The 22,370-nt window shown below is 44.8% G+C and overlaps 1 protein-coding gene across 1 annotated transcript in view; it reads right to left on the minus strand.

Annotated features, from left to right (window-relative positions):
* Positions 1-1,452: 1,452 nt before the first annotated feature.
* Positions 1,453-22,370, minus strand: part of LOC119973671 (cadherin-related family member 4-like) — a 33,008-nt gene continuing 12,090 nt past the window's right edge. The window contains exons 7-13 of the mRNA XM_038812055.1: positions 20,850-20,995; positions 15,206-15,347; positions 14,264-14,508; positions 12,862-12,992; positions 4,594-4,654; positions 1,745-1,775; positions 1,453-1,601 (exon numbers count right to left, since the gene is read on the minus strand). Coding sequence (XP_038667983.1) covers positions 1,537-1,601; positions 1,745-1,775; positions 4,594-4,654; positions 12,862-12,992; positions 14,264-14,508; positions 15,206-15,347; positions 20,850-20,995 — 821 coding nt within the window. The 3' untranslated portion in view covers positions 1,453-1,536. The remainder of the gene's footprint in view (positions 1,602-1,744; positions 1,776-4,593; positions 4,655-12,861; positions 12,993-14,263; positions 14,509-15,205; positions 15,348-20,849; positions 20,996-22,370) is intronic.

Consider the following 22,370-nt stretch of genomic DNA (forward strand, 5'->3'; position numbering starts at 1 on the left):
GGCCTAGCCCCCAAAGGTGCGGAGAATTCCGCACCTTTTGGGAGGCCTGACGCCAGAGTAGTTGGCGCCACTCCGCTACGCCGGGACCCCCTGCCCCGCCGGGTAGGGGAGAATCCCGGCCCTAGTTCGGTCATAGAAGACAGAGGGTAGCGTTGGAAGGATGATTTTCTGAATGGAGTGCTGTGACCAGTGCTGGGACCTTTGTTGTTCGTAGTATGTATAAATATCTTGGTGGAAAATGTAGCTGGTCTGATTAGTAAGTTTACAGACGACACAAAGATTGGTGAAGGTGCAGATAGTGAAGAGGATTGTCAAAGGATACAGCAGAATATAGATCGGTCGGAGACTTGGGCGGAGAAATGGCAGATGGAGTTTAATCCGGACACATGTGAGGTAATATATTTTAGAAGATCTAGTACAGGTGGGAATTATACAGTAAATGGCGAACCCTTAGAAGTATTGACAGGCAGAAAGATCTGGGCGAACAGGTCCACAGATCACTGAAAGTGGCAACGCAGGTGGATAAGGTAATCAGGAAGGCATTTGGCATGCTTGTCTTCATCAGTCGAGGCATTGAGTATAAAAATTGGCCACATTTGAAATAGTGCCTACAATTCTGGTCGCCACACTACCAGAAGGATATGGATGCTTTGAAGAGGGTACAGAAGAGGTTTACCAGGATGTTGCCTGGTCTGGAGGATGTTGGCTATGAGGAGAGTTTGGATAAACTCGGATTGTTTTCACTGGAATGATGGAGGTTGAGGGGCGACCTGATAGAGGTTTACAAAAGTGTGAGTGGCATTGCCAGAGTGGATAGTCAAATGTTTTTCCCAGGGTGAAGAAATCAATTACTAGGGGACATAGGTTTAAGATGTGAGGGCGAACGTTTAGCGGAGATATGCGAGGCACATTTTTGTTACACAAGGTGGTGGTGTGTGCCTGGAATGCGCTGATGGTGTAAGCAGATACGATAGTGACGTTTAAAAGGCATCTTGACAAATACATGGGAATTGAGGGATAGGGACCCCGGAAGTGCAGAAGGTTTTACTTTAGACAGGCATCATGATCAGAGTAGGCTAGGCGGGCCGAAGGGCCTGTTCCTGTGCTGCACAGTTCTTTGTTCTTTGTAAAAGCTTGCTGCTGGTTAGATCATACACTCAGAGATTGAAAAGTCCACCTTCCTTTCCAAACACACTCTGATTATGGACAGAAGAGAAGAGGAAAATACAAGATTCTCTCATCCCTGTATATAATAATAGATATGAATAAAATCTGAGGAACAGGCTCATACAGGAATGATCAGATGTTCAGCTGTGAGTAAAAGTTCCCAAAACTTTGAGAAGGTTGTCAAATTAGATGTCAGCAATTCTGTTCCAACAGCAGAGTATAAATGAACATGTAATTTTTATTGTATATATTACTGTATCAAATCTTGAAAGACTGTATGATTTACATCATAATAAACATAGGTATGAATTTGTGTTAATTTGAACACAGAGGAAAATGATCTTGTCACCAAGTAATTCCCAATGGCTTCTATCCATCACTCAACCATTTCCGCTGCCCAGTCTCACTGTTGTACATGTACCAATTTCCTGAAACTAAGACAGACAAGGTCATAGTATCCTGTATTCAACATCCAAACTGAATGATATGCACAATTGTAGAAAATTACAGAAAGTCTCCAGTGGTTATTGATGGCTCACATCGTATAACATAATTCACAGAATCACAGAATTGTTACCTGGGTCTCTTGCTTGTCCATCAAATGCTACCTGCAATCAAAACTGAAATATGAATTGTGAACCAAATCTGATTGGCTAAACAAAGTAATCTTGATGCTTTTTGCCCCCTCTGCCACCCCCCCCCCCCCCCCATTCATTTGTAAAGATATTTCCATAAAATAACACAGGCAATCAAAATTAAAGAAATGTCTCCTGAGACCTTTCCTCTGTGTCATTGCTTGTCCAGCTGCCTTTCAAATCGGAATAATGACCGGGGGGGGAGGGGGGGGGGGGGGGGGGGGGAATAATTGACTCATTACTGAACCAATACAATAAAATGAAAAAAACTGACAGGACAAATAGAAACTATGCTTGATCTAAAATAATGAAAAGGAGCCTGAGTGACTTCAGGTTTATGTGCAGAGGGATGGTATATGAAAGACAAAATTTGTCGTTCAGATCAAGTGCAATTCCACTCGGCTTCTAGAAACATCAAAACATGACAGAATATTCCCAGGTGGAGTTAATAAACCAAACTGTGTTCATAGTTTTCTCTTGAACAACAGCATTGCCGGTGATCTATGCATGGTAGAATGAACAAGGTTCCGATAAGATACTAGAAATTTGTTTACTCTTCTTAATGATGTTTCCCGGTCCTTTGATAGAATGCTTTAATGATTGCAAAAAATGTTTGGCCAATCAATTAGTTACTGGATGATATGGAGCTGACTTGATATGGTGTATACCATTCCCTTTCAAGCAGTCTTCAAACCCCTTGAGGTAAACTGCGTACTAATAATCGCATGGACTCCTCACAATCGAATTCCATTCTGGACTATCAACTCAAGTCGCCTTGTGATGTAGAGCTTGAGGTCTGAATTTTTCTTATGAATAAAAGCAAATTACTGTGGATGCTGGAATCTGAAACCAAAGAGAAAGTGCTGGAAAAGCTCAGCAGGTGTGGCAGTATCTGTAGGGAGAGAAAATAGCTGACCTTTCGAGTCCAGATGACACTTTGTCAAAGCTAACAGACAGAGAAAGTGGAAAATATTTATACTGTGGAGTAAGAATGAAAGATGAGTCAGAGCCACAGAAACCATGGAAAAAAGGGTGCTAATGGCAGTCCCCAGAGAGAACAAAAGGTGTGAAAGGCCAAACAGCAGAGAAACTAACATCAGAGGGTAAACTGTGACAGATGTAGATGTGGGAGAGGGGAAGAGGAAAGCAAGGGGGAGAAAGGGTAAGGAAATGTGGATAAAATAGGGTGGGGTTAAATATATATGAAGAAAGCCACGAAAGGAACAAATCCCTCCAACGCGTCAACCTTTCCCAAATTTGAAAACTTCTCCAGTACTACAAATCTCTAAGAATTCTGTACTCATCAAACTCTAGCCTCCTGTGTATTACTCAATTCCCTTACCTTGTTATTGGGCCAAAGCTTCCCTGACTTCTCTCGCCTCTTTTAACATGCTTCCTGAAATTATCTCTTTAACCAGGTTTGTGATCACCTGTTGTATTATTCCCTTATCGCCTTGTGTAACTCAATTAAATTGTGTCTGATAACACTCCAGTGATGTGACTTACGTTTTTCTAACTTAAAGGCATTGGGCGGGATTTTCTGACCATTTACGCTGGAGGGATCTTAGTGGAGGCACACTAAATGCAAACTCGACCCAATGGGAGAGGGAGGCACTCTCACAAAGTCTTACTTTGCCATCTCGACAGGAGTTCATTAGAAGAGGTGACTAGGAGTGATCATTGATCATTTACAGAAAACATTCACTCCTCTTGTGGCTGCAGTGAAGCCACTCTGCTTTGTTTTAAATTGAAACACAATACACAAAAGTTAAAGTACACAATCTCAATGGGTTTTACAGGGACTGAAGGTAATTCAACCCATTATCTTTCCAAGGCGTAAACATATCCATGGACCTCAGGGGGAGAACATTATGGACTGTTTAAAATAAAAATGCCCAATATTCCGACAGCTCAACTTCCATTACACAATTCCATTCAATGGAAAATCTCATGTGATCTATTTTCCTCATTCGCACGGCTTCACCTATTTGTGGGAAGGTTTATTTAATTTTTGATCAGTTGTAAAAAGGATAGTTGCTGAATGTAACTGGATCCTGCTCCAAATTCCACTCTCCCAACCCAGTTATTGGTACTGTAAAGGCCCATCGCCCCTCAAATTAAGAAGAGCTTAAGTTGAGTGGTTTTATTAACGAACAGATAAAGAGGTGTACAAAATTTGGCAAGGAAAGAAACCAATAATGGTCATTGTGATACCCCCCATGAGGACCACGGCGAATCACTCATTGACCTCCCTGTGAGACCCATGGAGTACAGGTTCCCATGGTAACGGGTGGAGGTGGGACTCGTTACCGAGCCCTTTAAATGCCAACCCAGACTCGCACCAGGTGTCTGTTAGCTCCGGCCTGGGACACTTGTGTGCCGCAGATACGGTTTTACTTTTGAGTTTAGAATACATCTATTTAAACTTTCATTTTCATGTCTCTTGGATTACTACAGTGATATAAACAGATTATTTAAAGTATGAACAGAGAATTAGAGCATGTAAGTGTAACCAAACTGATCCTCAAATGAGACGAGAAGACTTTTATTCTCATTGGAGGAAACCATAAATCCTCATTAAATGTGAATGGTATTACTAAATTGCAAAGTTAATATTGGATATGCTTGATGTAGAGATCAGCATAGATAGAGATTCCCTCTGTGTACGAAATGTTGCAAAGTCAAATAATAATTGCATACTTAAAGTTTTGCCACTTGATCCCTGGCATGCAGGAGACATCTTCCTTTAATGTGGAGAACTTAGCGCATCCAACCGCGTTTAGAGCATTACCTCATCTGGAGGCAGAGACTGTCTTAGGATAGATCTTGGCTGGTTTGTGACTGATTGAGTCCTGAAATACAAAACCTCATTGAGCATTCACAACTCATAACAAATATTTCGGAGAAGACATAAAGGATAGATGGTACATCTTTCACCATCTAGTAGTTTAGTTCAGACTGATAATCGAAAACATCACATGCTCTTTACATAAATCACTGAAAATGTCAAGCCAGGTTAAAAGACTGTCACAAAACATATAGGCCCCTCCAGTTTAGAAAGAAAAACATAGAACACAAAAGTAGGGAGGTTTTGCTTTTGTCTGGAGAATTTGGTTGATCTGAGTTTAATAACCAGAGTAAAATTCAGTCGGAGGGTGCGGTAATGGGATTAGAAATGATCCTGAGATTAAAATGGAGAAATATTGGATATTGGACAGAATGAAGTATTGAAGAGGATGTAGGGTAACATCAGCTGAAAGCTAGGCATTAAGCATTGCTCATTTTTTGTTACAGTTTAACTCTGTACCCAATTAAATCTGATTTATGTTGTTCTCATTCCTGTAATTACATAAATAAAATCATTCATGAAAAGCTATCAGCTGAAGCATTTCCTTTCTGAGTTGATTCTCCAGAGGCACAAAGCGAGCAGATATTTGATTCTATTGATGGAGACAATGTAATGCTGCAACTGGAATGGGGGCAAACTTTATGAAATGCACATGTTCACACTGATATACATATGCATAAGCCCTATCTATTGTTTTTTTTAAATAGACTCAATATAAAATGCACATCAATAAAGCTTTCAGAATTTGGGCACAATCTACTGCCACGTTGCAGCCTAAAGATCCTCTTCCGGCATCGTCCCAGCTTGGCACTGCCAGGCTGTCAGTGCCAAGGTGCCAAGCTGGCTTTTTTACCACAATGGAGATCAGGCCTGGGGGTGGCACAATGTGGATGTGGGGGGCCCTCGGGGTTGGGCTGGGGCTTTACGGGGGTCGTATCGGGGGGGGGGGGGTGGGGGTCGGGAAATCGGGATGCCATTCATAAATGGCGGCACAAACTCTCGCTGCAGCGAGTTCCAGCGAGCGGAACTCCTCAGTGCAGGAAATGAGACTAAGTGTGACCCTGGCCTCTGCCTCCACTGAGGCCACAGATAGAACCAGAGTCCCGGTAGGTAGCATGGTGTATCTCACGTTGCGAGCACCAGGAAGCACCCAGCTAAACACGCTCATTATGGGACTCTCTTCCCATTCAGTTAGATCGTGCCCTTTGTCCTCGCGTTCCTTCAAATAATTTTGAAGAATTTTGAAAAGGGAAAAATGTTCCATCACTATGGCTGACTGATTGCTGCTACTGTATCAGAGGAAATTAGACATATTTCACACGCACAGATTGCAGAACCTAATTGCAGTTGACAATATTACAGCGTTGGGAGGAAATGTTCAAGGACATGAAAGATTATTATTAATAATAATAATAATAATAATCGCTTACTGTCACAAAGACTAGTTAGATTTTCATTAACAAGCGTTTTCTTCACACAAGCTGGACATTTCAAGGGAAAATAATTCAAATGCATAATGAAGTGAAAGTTAACAAATCTTCGAGAATTTTGCACATTGGTGTGTCTGTGGAAATTTGTTTTGCAAGGATCCATTTTATGTTTTCTTTTCGTTTATTAATGTAGATTAATACATTCAAGTTCACTTGCAACATCTTGTATATTGGTTCTCCAGATAATCTGTAAGGACTTTGGCCCAACAATCAAAGTCAGGAAATCCAAAGTTATGGGCCAGGATGTAGAGACTCCACCTTTCATCACCATCAGCAACCTCACTCTGGAGGTTGTCGACAGCTTCACAAATCTTGGATGAAAAATTTCCAGCTACCTTCCCTTGATGTCAAAATCAGAACCAGGATTTCCAAGGCCACAGCTGTGCTGTCAAAGTTAAGAAATGAAGCGTGGCCCCAGAGCCAGACTAACTGAAAATACACAGCTCTATGTGTACCCAGGTTTGTGTTCTGAACATCCTCTGGTACAATAGCGAGGCATGGATGACTTGTGCAAATGAAGAAAAGCAGCTCAACCGCTTCCACCTCTGCTATCTCTGATGAATAGTGGGCACCTTCTGTCAAGATGAATGTGGAAGTACACAGGCCGCGATTCTCCGCAACCACGATGGGTGGGAGAATAGCAGGAGGTCCGCTCCCGCACCTCCTGCTATTTTCCCACCCCTCCCAAAATGGCATGTCCAGTTTCCCGACACGCCGCTTGGAGAAACGCGGGCCGCCGTGAAAAACGGCGGCCCGCGTTTCTCCGACCCGGATGGGCCGAGCGGCCTGCCGTTCCCGACCTGTTCACGATGGTGGCAACCACACCTGGTCGCTGCCGTTGTGAACATGGCGTGTCAGGTAAGTGTGGGGCCTAGGGGGGGCGGATCGGGGATCGAGCACCATGACCATGCTCGGGAGGCGTCTCAAGGGGATGCACTCTTTCCCCTCCGCCACCCCACAAGATCAAGCCGCCACATCTTGTGGGGCGGCTGAGGGGAAAGACGGCAACCGCGCATGCGCGGGTTTGAGCTGTCCAACCCGCGCATGCACGGCTGTCGTCATTAGGCGCCGCCGCGGCGTCATTCTTGGCGGCAAGTTTCCCGGTACGGCCCACCTATCCCCCCCGGGTAGGGGAGAATAGGGGGCTGGGAGAGGCTTCCGACGCCGTTGTGAACCTCTCGAGGTTTCACGACGGCGTCGGGCCTTGCGGAGAATTCCGCCCACAATGTGCAGGGAACTCCAGCATGTTTTCCCTCAAGTCAGCAGAAAATCGTTGACTGGGCCACGTGGGCCGAATGTATGACAGCCACCTGACCAAAGACATGCTCTATGACAAGCTTGCCATTGGCATGAGACTAACACCCACATCTACAATAAAAAGATGCCTGTAAATGAGTCCTTAGGCTGACCACGAGCAAAGATGTTGGATGGGATTCTCCGTTGTCCGAAGCCGATATCATAATCGGCGATCGTGCAGAGAATCCATTCCATGGCCGCCAGCGCCGGTTTGACACCGGTCAACCATGCTCTGCCCCTACGGAAGTGGTGTAATCTCATTGTGCACCAGACGCTGTTGGAATGGCGTTGGTGTGTCACCGGAAGGCCCTCCCATGAAGCTCCTCCCGCGATGGGCTGAGTTCCCGACAGCGAGGTTGATGTGTCGTCTCAGCGGTCAGTAACCTAGCGTGGCGGCTGCGTACTGTGTCCAGCGCCACCACACAGTCGGGAGCCATGCCATTGGCTCGGGGGGGGGCTTCCGCGAGGGCTGGGGGTACTGGTTGGGGGTGACCAGAGGGTGGCTGATGGGGTTGCGGATGGCAGGTCGGGTCAGCACACGAGCGGAGCCATGTTGTATGGCGCGACCACTGCAGGTCAACGCCATGCGCATGCACGGCCACGGAGCTGGCCATTCTCTAGCCATCTTTGACGATGGAGCCGGGAGTTTCACCCGCCGCTGCTGCTGGCCCCTCATCGGTCTCGGAATCGATGAGTTTCGGCGCTGATTTTAGTGTCATAAAATGCCCGTGTGATGAACGGTATTAATAACTGCTGGAAACGGTACCTGACCTTTAATACGTTGCCTCTTTAAGAGGCTTGGAACCCTGGGGGACTCCGCCTCTGGCTACGCCCCCAGGAAACGGTATAAAGGATAAGGCTCCATGTGGTGAGCACACTTCTCTCGGATGCTGTTCAGTTCTCTGTAGATTAAAGCCTTTTGATTACCGACCTCGCTCTTGCGTCGTAATTGAGGGTGCCTCAGCCCGCAAATTCTTCGTTTCAGCTGGCACTTAGCACATAGAATCCAGACCGTTATGTAGGAAGTCCAAGCTGCTGACCAGAGTGCCTGGAGACAAGTGCATGGATAAAGCAGAGGGCAAGAGAAATGACCAGATGTGGAAAAGTCTGCTCGAAGAGAAAAAAGCGCCAGCAATCTCGGGACAATGCATTTCATGTGTGCCAGCTATAAAAGTGACTCATGAATCGACATCTACAGTCACAACTGGTGATGTTTCATACAGAAGTGACAGACTTCTGGGAGAAGTCCATTGTCTCCCAAGATGGATGGATGTCACCATAGGTTTGAAATTGTCCTTTGTCGAAGTGGGTGTAAAATGCATTGCTGGTGCTAATGATAGCTAATGTCCACAGCACAAAGTACTTGAAAAGGGGAAATTAGTGCAAGTTCAACTTCTTGATTCACTAATGCGCAATCGGATTCAGATAACATTTTCAAAAGAAACTAATCACAACAGTAGTGAAATGTAATTATAAAAAAAACATCCAGAGGACATATTTTGCCACCGGCACACAGCACTGAAACAAAATGGCAGACTAAATATCTTTTGAAAGTTGCATGTTTGTTGACTACTAAAAATAATTTTCTTCAACAGCATTGGGAATTCTGGCTATGGGCTGTCTAATACTTGCTGGAAATGATTTTCCATGATTTCCTGATTATCTCTGTTTTTGGCAAGAATCATCCCGTGCAACGTCCACTTTCTCTGGGATAATGCCGTTCTGACGTCGGGGTGGATGGCTTCTAAATATAGCGACCCATCTTCTTGGTCTGATCCGTTTGGGAATGGTACATTGTGCTATAATTCTGAACACTGGCTATTCTGTAGGGTTCCCTAAACTATCTAAGCTTGACTCCAGAACCCAGGATGGTCTGTTGAATAGTAAGGTAGCATTCAAGGTTTTATTGAACATGCGGGGAGCGTCTGTTCTCGGTTTGCAATGTGACCTCGTTACCCAGGATGTAAGCAGATAAACCCCTATCTCTGAGCATCAGGATGCAGTTGTTGAGTAATGCTCTTTGATTAGTAGGGAACCAAAGAAACATGGCAGCTTCCACGGTAGCATATATTCAGAAGCAGAAGGAAATGGTTGGCCCCTCATATACAAACATCTCACAAAACCCTTCTAGTTGATTTAATTTTACCCAGAAAAATTCATTAGAATAAAAATTCAGGGCATTTGATACCAAATCATCCACTGACAAGACGGTGGCTCTAAGGGAAAGAGGCCGCGGGACTACTGCCAAGAGTGCCTCCCTTATTGGGGCCGGAAACTCAGCCTTTTCACTTATCGCCCCTATGAAAAGTCGTCAAATTTGCCTTGGTTCACTCGGAAAGTGTGGTGATATGATCTGCATGCCAACGTACTTAATTCTTAATTATGTTAAACCCATTAAAACCTTTTTAAAAGAAAAACTGCTGATTCACCAAAAAACTCAAACGGTGTTCTCATCTCTGGGTTTCAGCACAGCAGGCAGCATCACTACCTTTAGAGCGGCAGTGTTTCCTGAGGTGAAAATTAAGGAAAATACTGGAGAGAGCACGACCACAGCCACCTTCCTCCATCTACGTTCAGCAGAGCAGAAAGATGGAGTGGAAGCAGATTCTTACGAGCATTTTAAAGAAACAAAGACATCCCTTTTTACTTTTCTTTCCAATTCTCTGCTCTGCCTGAAGTGGGGTGGGTTTGAGGAGAAAAGTCCTGGCCCAAATTTTAGACACTAAGAATAAAATAGTGATTCACAAACCTTCTGATTTTTTTTTTCATTTGAAGCCATGTTGAGTGATTTGGGAGGAAAAGCTACCGGGTGACCAGATTATTCAATTACAAGATGATGAATAGGAGAGAAAAGAATAAAGTAATGTTTTGCAGGAGGAAGTGCTGACAGACGAAAAGGTTTTTTCATAAGAATATATTATAGAGCACCAAATCCGACTGAATAATAGCATTTCAGAATTTACTTCTCACTCATCAACTCACGAGGACAGGGCAGTCAGGCAGCTGGGGAGAAAGGAATGGTCGTTCAGGGAATGAAACACTCTGCTTTGTGGCTGAGGAATGCTCGTTTCCTGAGTGCAAAGCAAAGGGAAAATAGATTGAGAGTCCCGATTCTAGGTCTTGCATTCCTTTGCAGTGTTTGCTGATTTTCTGGAGTTGTGGAGTGTTTGCACCTCCAGCGGATGTTACCATGGGAAGAAAATATTTAAGTGAGGCACGTAACAGTAGCCACCTCCTCATGTTTCGGTCAATGCTGGTCAGGTGTCTACTGGCAATCATGAAGAAGAAGGCCTTTCATCTTGCTCCACTTACACTTTTGTTTCATTTATTCATGGGATGTGGGTGTCACTGGTTGGGCCTGCATGTATCGCTCATCCATAATTGCCCTGAACTAAATGGTTTGCTGTGGATTTGGAGTCACTTGTAGTCTAGACTAAGTAAAGGCAGATTTCCTTCCCTAAACAGATGGGTGTTTAATGACAATTGTTTCAAGGTCATCAGTAGACTTAATTCCAGATTTTTATGGAGTTAAAATTTCAACACCTGCTCTGGTGAGATTTGAACCCGGGTATGCGGAGCATTACCGTGGGTCTTTGATCACTCGTCCAGTGAAAATACCACTAGTCCATTGTCTTGCCACATTGAAAGATGTAAAACAGAAAAGCAACAAGGGCCCAGAAGACACAGAAAGGTCTGTACTCTTTTTTATTTTACCAGATCCTCCAATCGAGCTCCTGGGCTCATGTTATTCTGGCTGCAGTTTCTGGGCAACAGCCAGGAGGTTATTACAAATCTATTGTTAAGGAAGTAACAACAGGACATTTGGAAAGTCAAAACGCAATCCATCAGAGTCTGGTTTTGCCAGAGTTCTTCAAAGATGTAACAAGCCAAGTGGATAATAGGGATCCTGTAGATGTAGTATATCTGAACAAGGTGCCGCGCAAAAGGTTAATATACAAGGTAAGATCACATGGTATATGGGGTAATTTATTTGTTTGGATAGAAGACTGGCTAAGCAACAAAAGGTAGAGTCAGGATAAATAGGTGTATTTTGGCATATTTTGGTGCATGCGTGGGGTTTCTCTTCTCCGCGTCGGCCATGGCGGAGCCCTACAGGAGCCGGCGCGGAAGAAAGAAGTGCCCCCATGGAACAGGCCCGCCCGCAGATCGGTGGGCCCTGATCGTGGGCCAGGCCACCGTGGGGGGTCCCCCCCGGGGTTGGATCCCCCCACGCCCCCCAGAGGACTGCCCCCGCCGACTTACCTGCCAGGTCCCCTCGTGTGGGACCATGCGTAACCCACGCCGGCGGGACTGGCCAAAAACGGATGGACACTCGACCCATCGGGGCCCGGAGAATTGCCGGGGTTGGGGGGGGGGCGCTGCCAACAGCCCCCGACTGGCGTGGCATGAATCCCTCCTCCGCCCGAAAAACAAACGGCGCCGGAGAATATGGCAGCCGGCGTCAGGGCGGGATTCGCCCCGCCCCCCAGAGATTCTCCGACCCGGCAGGAATAGAATATAAATGTAGGGAAGTGTTGCTACAACTGTACAAGGCATTGGTGAGACTGTGTACAGTTTTGGTTCCCTTATTTGAGGAGGGATGTTGATGCATTAGAGGCAGTTGAGAGGAGGTACAGTAGATTAATTCCAGAGATGAGGGGTTGGATTCTGCGTTACGTCGGCAACTCACCCATGCCCAGCAATTTCCCAATGGTATAGGGCTGTCCACAATGGGGAAACTCGCTGCCGGCGGAGGCACGCCGGGACGGATAATCCCGCTCCAGGGGTTTGGCTTGTGGAGAGAGATTGAACAGGTTAGGCATAAACTCTCTCGAGTTTAGAAGAATGAGAGCAGATCTAATATAAGATGATAAAAGGTATGGCCAAAGTAGATGTAGAGTGGATGCTTTCTCTTGTGGGGCAATCTAGAACGAGAAGCCATAGTTTTAAGATAAGGGGTCCTTCGTGTTCTAACTTCAGGGGCAACAATCATTCTTGCAGTGTCAAGTTCAATCAAAGTCTTGGTGGATTCAGGTCATGTAGCATCCAGCTGAGAAAAAGAGGATCCTGGTGTGAAATGAGGCACAGGTCAGTACTCAGTCCACACAGGGTACAGAAGAGAACACTTCAGTCATAGACAACTGGGTTAAACAAACCATGTCAATTTAATGTAGTACAATGGTGACTGACACATAAATTCCTTTCGACTGATTGGATCGGTTTGATAGCAGCAATTTCTCTGCAAAACTCAACAGATCTGACAAATGATTACACTCCAAATGTTAACCTATTTTTGTCTTTTAGATGCTGTGCATTTCCAACTTCCTCTGTTGTCATTCATTCCAGCCTATCAAGTTTATTGAATGAATAATACAATTCAAAAACATTGTACTCCTGGAAGAAAGTGTCACAGTGCAATGCCTACCGTTGATAGCACACCCAGGCAATGCCAGAAATGAGGATCACCGCCATAGCTCCGGCAAGAGTCAGCACCACAGTGAACCATTTCTCTGGACTCCAGTAAAAGGAGGTCAATGTTAACACATGAGTAGTGAACTGAGGAAAAGAGGACAAATATCAATTAGTCTGAATCCTATTAGGAATCACGGCATAAATCCTTCACCAAAGCAATATCCATCAATCGTTCCCAAACTTTCAAATTCTAATGGCAGAAGCAGAAATGAATTGAGAGACAGAATAATCAAAGTGAGGGAACCTGCATTCTTACAAAATGGTCCACGTTCAGTCTTACCAAATGTCCCAACACAACTAGAATTATCTCAAATCAATTCGCTTTACTAATTTTTCTTAAATGTAAAAGTAAACAATGTTGAATATCACCCTGTCCCTATCTGCAGAGAAATCCAGAAATTACACTTTATTCAGGAGCTTGGACAGTACAATTTTAAAATGGTTGCCCGATTAATGCCCTCTAACGTGGTTATGCCAACCCCCAGTTTCCAGGAAGAATTGCTTGAAAAAGGTTCATCATCATATTCATGCAATAAATACATGCTCTGCCAGGTTTAGTAATAACCAATGAACAAATTAGATGGAAAAAAACACACTTTGAAAAATGTGGGGATTTTAACACAATCCACCCAGTGAAATTCCAGGTAAGCAGCCAGTGATAGTGCAAGGCCTCCCTGTGGTAGCGCACAAGTCTCCCTAGAATTGTAGAAATTTCCAACATGGAAGGAGGCCTTTCGGCCTAACATGTCTGTGATGGCGGACAAGGAGCTATCCAGCCTCATCCCTGCTGCCTCAAGGCACTGAGGAACTGGGTTCGAACCCGGCCCTGGATCACTGCTAGTGTGACATTTGCACATTCTCCCCGTGACAGAGTGGCCCTCATCCCCACAACCCATATACGGTAATTTGTGCAATGAAATTTAAAGTCCTCGTAATCTCTGCCTCGTGAATCAGGAACAATTAGATGTGCAGTGTCGGTGGATTGGCCATGCTAAATTGTCCCGCAATTGGAAAAATTAGAAAATTAAAATGAGTTCCAGAATATCATTATCCTCTGGGTGAAAACATTTCCCCTTGAATCACCTCTAAACCTCTTACCCTAAAGCTATGCTCCCGATTATAGACCTCTCAACTGGAATAAGGCTTTCCTATCCATTCTATCTCAGCCCTTATTCCCTGTTCCCCTGTAATAGTCCACATAGTATCACAAATAAATTTATGTTTTAAAATAATGTGAACATGTTTCTAACAAAGTTATAGAATAACTATATTTCAATTCTGTATATATCCTAGCATCTCAACAATAATCATCCTTATCTGTTAATTGTTAGAACTATTACAAGGGGAAAGTCTACCTCGGTACTGGTGGTAGTTGTAGGTTGGGTGGTTGTCCATGGCACCACATGTATCACCGCAGTTACTGTTGAAGTCAGTTGCTGATGTTTATCCCCACCAAACTCATCTGTCACTTGGATCAGCAGTGTGTACTCCCTGGAGTGCTCAATGCCTTGAAAGACGTCAAACTGAAATCTCTGAGTGGAGGCCACCTTTGCAGGATTGTTGTCTGGCCTCTGTAGTTCAAACAGGTTATCCGTGCTTGCTGCAGAATATTTACCAAAACATGGCACAGACGTAAAAATTATGCATTTCCGGGATGGGTTTTCTATTTGCTGTCCAGGTGGAAAACAGATCTGGTCTTATAGAAACCTCCCAGTGTCCAGGGAATAGGTGGCTGATCTACAATGACAGTTTCATCCCCAGTTGGCAAACTGGAAATCGATCCCATTATATTAAGATGTGTCTAGGGTCGTATTTTTTCTTCAACAGAGCAGATGTGCCTCGTCCAGCCATCTCCTGCATCATCTAAGCTCACCACCCTAACTCCTTGATTGGAATTGGCGATGATCCAGTAAATTAGCCCATTGTTACAGTGTACACAGGGTTTGGGGTTTGTGTCCCACACCAGAACTTGAGCACAAAGCCCAAGGCTGACAATCCTGTGCAGGACTGAAGGTGCTGTCTTTTGGGTGAGACTCTCTGCCTGCTCCGATTTACATTGTCTTTACATTCTGGTGTGGGCAACTAAATTCTTCAGGCAATTTGTGTGGATATTCCTACTGGCTAGGTGAGGGTAAACGGAAACATTGGTGCAATTCTGATGTAAAAATGATCAAGGAAATTCCAGGTTATTTCTACAAGTCTTTAGGTTTCAATCAATTTTAATGAAGACATTTGTTAAGACGAGGAACATCAATCTCCAAAGAACATCCCTGAAATAAAAGAATATTCAGGCTCACCTCCCACGATTGAATAGCTGAGTTCATGATCAGGTGAGTCCTTGTCAGAACACTCCAACTGGATAATTGAGGATGTGATAGTGGAATAGATAGTTTTCTCGTAATACTCTGGGACACAAACTGGAGGCTCATCATTCACGTTCTGGAATTCAAACAGCTAATTAGCAACAGCAGCTAAAGTGAGATAGAAGTATGTGGGTGATGAATAACAAAACTAATTCTCAACATGGCCGAATTCAAGTCAATAAATCAGAAATGAAGTTGATCTTTGTAAACAAAGCAGCTTTAAACCATTAAAATATAACGGCTTGATCAAGTAAAGAGCAGTTCATTAATACATATTCCAGAATAAATTTTGCAGTCTAACAGAAACTACTTGGAGTAATTGGGAGCGAGGTAGGTACCGTACAATATACCACAAGAGTCAGGAAACAAGATATTTGCTGCCGTGGCAGAGCCAACTTGGCAGTAATGACTCGTGATAACTTGGCAATACAACCTGTGTGAGGAGACAGTGCCAGGGTGGGCTCTCTGAGCAACCCAAGTTGAGGGGTTCCTGTAATGTGTGTTGGGGGGGGAGAACGCGGAGGCCTTTGAAGGGGGTACTTGGCACTGATGGAAGAGGAGTGGGCAGTAAAGGGGGGAACCTGGCATTTTTGGGGGAGTGGACATTGAAGGGGGAACCTGGCACTGAAGGGGGGGGGGACCTGACATTGAGGGGGGGAACCCTGGCATTGAAGGAGCGGAGCTTGCATTGAGGTGGGAGCTTGCATTGAGGGGGTGGGTGGTTCTGGGAAAGGGAAAAGAGATCCTGATAATTGAGTTGTGGGGGGGTGTGGAAGAACCCCCGGTTATTGTGCGTGGGGTGAGGGGGGAGACCCCCCGATAACATCAAGGTGTTGGGGCTTGGGGAGTTTAACGTCAGTTCTGAGGAGCGCGCCCTTTAAAGATGGCACCCTGATCTCTATGCAGGCGGCCTTGTTGGCTCCATCAGATCCCGTTCCATTCGATTGACTATATAAACTCCGCCCCCAGTTGCTTTTGTCAGAGAGTCTGGATACACGGCAGTGCATTTGGAGAGATACACGACAGTTCTCAGACAGAGCCTGACACTCTGACAAATTATGGGAAAATTATATCAATTAAGATTCAGAAGGAGGTCATTTGGCCCATCGAGTCTGTGGCAGCTCTCTGTAGAGCATTCCAATCAGTCCCATTCCCCACTCTATCCCTATTGCCCTGTGAACTTCATGTCTGAACTGAAAATGTTACTGGATTTTCAAAACATTATTTATCCTACAATGGATCATTAACCACCAGTTATTAGGTTAATTCTTAAACCTCCTCCTCACAGTAAGAATCTGTGTGGCAGATGTCAGGCGGCCATGTCCTTTAAATTTAAAAAATATGACACCGATCGAAACTCGGCACTATCTAGGAAGATATACTAAAATACAAAGTACTGGTTATTGGAACAATGGCTGCCACAGACCACCTAAAACAGGGGTGGGCAAACTTTTCTGTGCAAGGGCCACATTCAGAAATTCACAATTTTAAAGGGCCGCATAGTATATTAAGTAAAATAATTATTATTTAAAAAATAACCAAAATAAAAGGTTTTTAAAGAAAATTTTATTAATTAATATTTTAAAGTAGAAACTTTACATGAAACATATTTATTTGAAAAACAAAGTAACTCAGTTTAAAGAAAAAAAGCAATTATTTTTTTTTAATTAATATTTTAAAGTAGAAACTTCACATGAAACACATGTTTCACGTGAAACACATCAAAATAAGGGGAAGTAGATTTAGGACTGAGTTTAGGAGGAACTTCTTCACCCAAAGGGTTGTGAATCTATGGAATTCCTTGCCCAGTGAAGCATTTGAGGCTCCTTCATTACATGTTTTTAAGGTAAAGATAGATAGTTTTTTGAAGAATAAAGGGATTAAGGGTTATGGTGTTCGGGCCGGAAAGTGGAGCTGAGTCCACAAAGGATCAGCCATGATCTAATTGAATGGCGGAGCAGGCTCGAGGGGCCAGATGGCCTACTCCTGCTCCTAGTTCTTATGTTCTTATGTTCTTATGTTGTGCCGAGCAATGATCACCCTATTCAAGTCAACGTATCCACCCTATACCAGTAACCCAACAGCCCCCCCCCCCCCCCCCCCCCCCCCCATTAACCTTAATTTAATTTTTTTTTTTATGACTTGATATTGGTGGGCCGCATAAAGACCTTTAGCGGGCCGCATGCGGCCCGCGGGCCGTAGTTTGCCCACCCCTGACCTAAAACCTCTTGAAAATATACAATGGGTGAAATATTTCAAGGCAAGCCTACAGCTACTGCAACGGTTGCAAGTAAGACTTCAGCAGAAGAGACAGGCTGAAGGCTGGGCTCTCTCTCTCTCTCTCTTTCTTTTGGAACAAGTATGTTGCCCAGTTTGGAATACAAGTTTACTCAAATTCTATCAGTCAACAGCTTCTACACATGTTGCCACATCCAAAAAACAAACTAATCCAAATTGGCCGTAATGTTTAAAAATCTACACCTCAAGGACAATCAAAGGATACTCAACCATATATTATTTTATCTTTACTTATTGGATTCTAACTTCCCCTATCTCTAATATCTGTGTGTGTGTGTGGGAGAGGGGGGGGGGGGGGGCGTTTATCAAAGTGATGTTTGTTTGGAGCTTGCGGTGTGCAAAATGGCACCTGTGTTTTCTGGACTGACAAGTGGCAACTCACATTAGCCACACACAAGTGCCAGGCAATGACCATCTCCAACAAGAGATGACCTAACCATCTCCCCTTTACATTCGATGGCTTTACCATCATTGAATTCCCCACTATCAGCATCCTGGGGATTACCATTGGCCAGAAAATGAACTGGATTAGTGATAGAAATACTGTAGCGACAACAGGCAAAGTACTGATCGTGCTTTTCCAGCCTATGCTTGTAAAACTCAGAACACAGTGTCCAACATCGTCAGTTATTCCATGATTGAACAACACTTACTAAACTAAGAATTACACAAACATCAATTTAGTTGGGCTCATTGTGTGCTCACTTACACAAGCTAGAAGCTCCACATATTCACACATCGGGCCCAGGCCTTAGCAGACAGAACAACCATGCCCATTCGCTGTATTCTTCTCAACTACACAACGGTCTGGGGGTTCCCCGGTTCATTCCCCATGGCAATTCTTTGACCAAAAGAGTCAACCTGCCTAATTTGAATGTAAGCAAAGGCTTGACAGCTAACTGCTGTCTGGTACATTGTCCATGGCTATGCCTCTATCAATCAGATTCCACTTGTCAACAAATCAGCATCCTCCACTCATGTAGTATAGATTGTTGTTCCCTTTGAGATTTGGTATTCTTGTGAATCTGGCCTGGTGCATGCAAGATGAAAAGCCTCGACAGCATGTCTCTTTTTATCCAGCAGTATTCAGGTTCTGTACTACCAAGTGACCAACATGATACTGATATTTTTATTGTGTAATGTTTTGCAGTGGGAGGTCTTGTGGTGCAGTGGGTAGCGTCCCTGCCCCTAAGCCTGAAACTCTGGCTTCCAATCCCACTCTGGATTTGATGGGGATGGAAGGCACATTCATGGTGTGGCCAAACAGGTTGACTATCAACCTCAAAATCCTTCCAATACACTTGTGGCAGCTGGTAAGAGTGAGAGAATCTCCTGCTCATCTGCCACCTGTAAAAGGCAATAGACAGCCACTTCAGTACCTTGCCAAGAATTTGTTTTAATTCATTTATGGGATGTGGGCCTCACTGGTTAGGCCAGCATTTAAGTATAATGATTGCCCAACATATGGAAGTCCATCGATGTCAATACCTTCTTGGGGCATGGCACCAGAAGCAGGAGATAACTTATACATCCTGGGCGGGATTCTCCCAGCCCGGGGCCAGGCCGGAGAATCCCCGCGATCGGGCCACGCCGACCCGATGCCGGCACACGATTCTCCGCAGAGCGGAGAATAGGCACCATTGGCACCGGCGTGATTGGTGAGATGCTGGTCGCGGACCACTCTACGTGGCCGGCCCCCCGATTCTCCGGCCCGAATGGGCCTAGCGGCCGTAAGAAAATAACCGAGTCCCGCCGGCGCCGTTCTAACCTGCTGTAGGCCGGCAGGACCTTGGCGTTGAAGGGTCAGGTGACGGCCTGTGGGTGGGGGGGCGAGAGGGGGGAGGAGGGGTTCCGACCGGGGGGGGGGGGCCTCCAATGTGGCCTGGCCCGCGATCGGGGCTCACCGATCGGCGGGCCGGCCTCTGTGGCTGGGGGCCTCCTTTCCTACGTGCCGGCCCCTGTAGTCCTGCGCCATGTTGCGTCGGGGCATTGAAGAAGGACACTGCACATGCACGGATCCCGCAGCGCCCAGTTCGCGCCGGGATTTGCAGCTGCGAACCGCTCCAGCGCTGTGCTGGCCCCCTGTAGGGGCCAGAATTAATCCTGGTGGCGCCCGTTTACGCTGTCATAAAACGTGACGGCTTTTACGACGGTGTGAACACTCTGCCGCGGGACTGAAGAATCCTGCCTCCTGTTCCTTTAACCATTAATATTGAAGCCATACTTATTTTGCAGTTGACATGTAAATCCTGTGAGTTATCACTAGATGGCACTCTAAGTATACATTGGTTTTGAACATTTGTGTTGTCAGAGATTTGTACATTTGAAAGGTTAATGCATGTGGACCTGATTGAATAATATTTATAGGGAGACCACACCCTTTAGGAAACCTCTACCTTTATCCTTATTCAGACCTCTGGTTCAGTTGCACATTTTGTAAGTTATTAATACTCTTATCTCTCATCCAGGTCCTTACGAGCAAATTCTATATGTGTTGTATAATTATGTAACTTCTAATTAAAAACACAAGTGAATGAGTTAAACAGATGGCTTCATGTATTTTCTCTCACAGGATTCAAAGGCAAATCTTTTCATGTGGAGTTATATGATTGAGCATTCCCAATAGTGAGGCAATGATATGCCCAGCTGCCCCAGGTGAATACCCAAAGGACAATCGAATGAATGCTAGTGTCCCTGAAGTTAGCTCCACAAGCATTCAGGCAAAACTACTGCAAAATCAACTTTAACGGACTGGACACTGTACCCAGATGACCAAAAACCATCTGCCCTGTCGGGTCATAGTTTCCCATATCTCAAGTGGCCACCGTTTCAAGGGAGGAGAAAGGAAATCTCTCAAAGACATTCTAAAATGCTCCTTAAGGTGTGGCAGCATTAATAACTTTGACGATCTTGCTACCAATCATCCAAAATGGTGGCAACCTGTCCATCAAGCCACATCGCGCTTTGAGTCACAACCAGAACACCAACTCCTTCAAGCACCGCTCCAAACCACACACTTTCGGGACTTGGAACTGTATCGCCTCCTCTTCACTGTCCCTGGGTCAAAATCCTGAAACTCCCTTCCTCGCAACACTGTGGGCATATATGCACCAGATGGACTACAACAGTTCAAGGAGATATCAATTGTCACTAAAGAACCAAATGGAATGAGCTATGTAGAAGTAAGCAATCCAGCAAATCCCTGCAGCTTAAATGTTTTAGTCGAATTGCGATGGGAAAATATAATCTAAAGTTCATTTTTGACAGAGTGATATCTTACCATCACATTAACAGTTACTATCGCTGAGCCACTCCTCTGCCTTAATGGATCGATTTGCAGATCATTATTCACGTCCACAGCTCTGACAGTGAGGGTATAAATATCTTGCGTTTCTCTATCCAATATATTTAGAAGCCTTATCCGACCTGTTAGAGTAAAAAACTGCTAGTGATCTAGTGAAGTTTTAAAGGACAAATCCTTCCTGGTAAGACCCCCCCGCCCCCCGACCCCTCCCAAAATTAAACCAAAATACTAAATAAATAAATATGACTGATATTTCTAAAGACAGCCATGATTTTCCCTCGGGTATTTCTATACTTCACCTGGAGAACTATAATATAAATGAGGAACAGTGATTATCTGGCTGTGATTGCAATCCATTCATTCACTGGAGAAAATATATTAATGAATGATAAGTGTTGCCTGTAATAAGTGAGTAGCTTTCATATCACAGCCATTCATTTACCCAATCTATTACAAAATGTATTAGTAAATGTCTCAGTCTGCAGTGAGGTAGCCTGGAACCTGCCATCCAGTTTCTGTAGTTTATCAAAGTCCTCCTGCTCGACTTCTCACTGAAATAAAAAATATTTAGGCGTCACGGTGGAACAGTGGTTAGCATTGTTGCCTCACAGCGCTAGGACCCAGGTTCGATTCCGACCTCGGGTAACTGTCTGTGTGGAGTTTAGACGTTCTCCCTGTGTCTGTGTGGGTTTCCTCCGGGTGCTCCGGTTTCCTCCCACAGTCCAAAGATGTGCAGGTTAGGTGGATTGGTCATGATAAATTGTCCTTTAGGGTGGAATTGCAGGAATAGAGTGGGGGATTTGCCTATAGGGCAGTCATTCAAAGGGTCGGTGCACTCGATGGGCTGAATGGCCGCCTTCTGCACTGTAGGGATTCTACGATTAGACTCAATTTAAAGATTTAATTAAATGTATTGATTCCAAAAATACAGTTTTCTATTTTTGTAATTTAGCTAGAGTAAAGGATGATAATGGCTCTCTGAAGATGCTCAGAAATGTTCTTCTCCTTTTGGAACTCTTTAATTGTTGCCATCCCTTCAAATTTAGCCAAATTCACACTTGAATAATGCTAAATCCACTTCCATTGAAGTCTGCTTTCAATCTACCGCTAGCCTTCCGGCAATGAAACAAAAATAGGAAAATCACAGTTTGACAGATCTTCTAATAGGAGTGATTATATAGCTCCTAAAGACAACTTGGGAGAAATTCTGTGCCAGCGGGATTCTCCGGTCTACCGGCAGCGCATCACGCCCGCGGGTTTCCTGGCAGCATAAGGTGGCCACACTGGGAAATCCCATTGGCAGGTGGCAGAAATGGAGAATCCCGCTGCCAGCTAGGGCACATCGACAAGGAACACACGGCTGGCGGATCGAAGAATCCCCCTCTTTGGGCGATTTTCAACATCTGTTTTCTGGTGTGGCATGCCCCCACCGGCAATGGGATCCTCCATCCCATCAGCCGGTCAATGGAGTTTCCCATTGTGGGCACCCCCACTCAT

This window comes from Scyliorhinus canicula, chromosome 11 (assembly GCF_902713615.1).
Source record: "Scyliorhinus canicula chromosome 11, sScyCan1.1, whole genome shotgun sequence".
In the NCBI taxonomy this organism is placed as follows: Eukaryota; Metazoa; Chordata; class Chondrichthyes; order Carcharhiniformes; family Scyliorhinidae; genus Scyliorhinus; species Scyliorhinus canicula.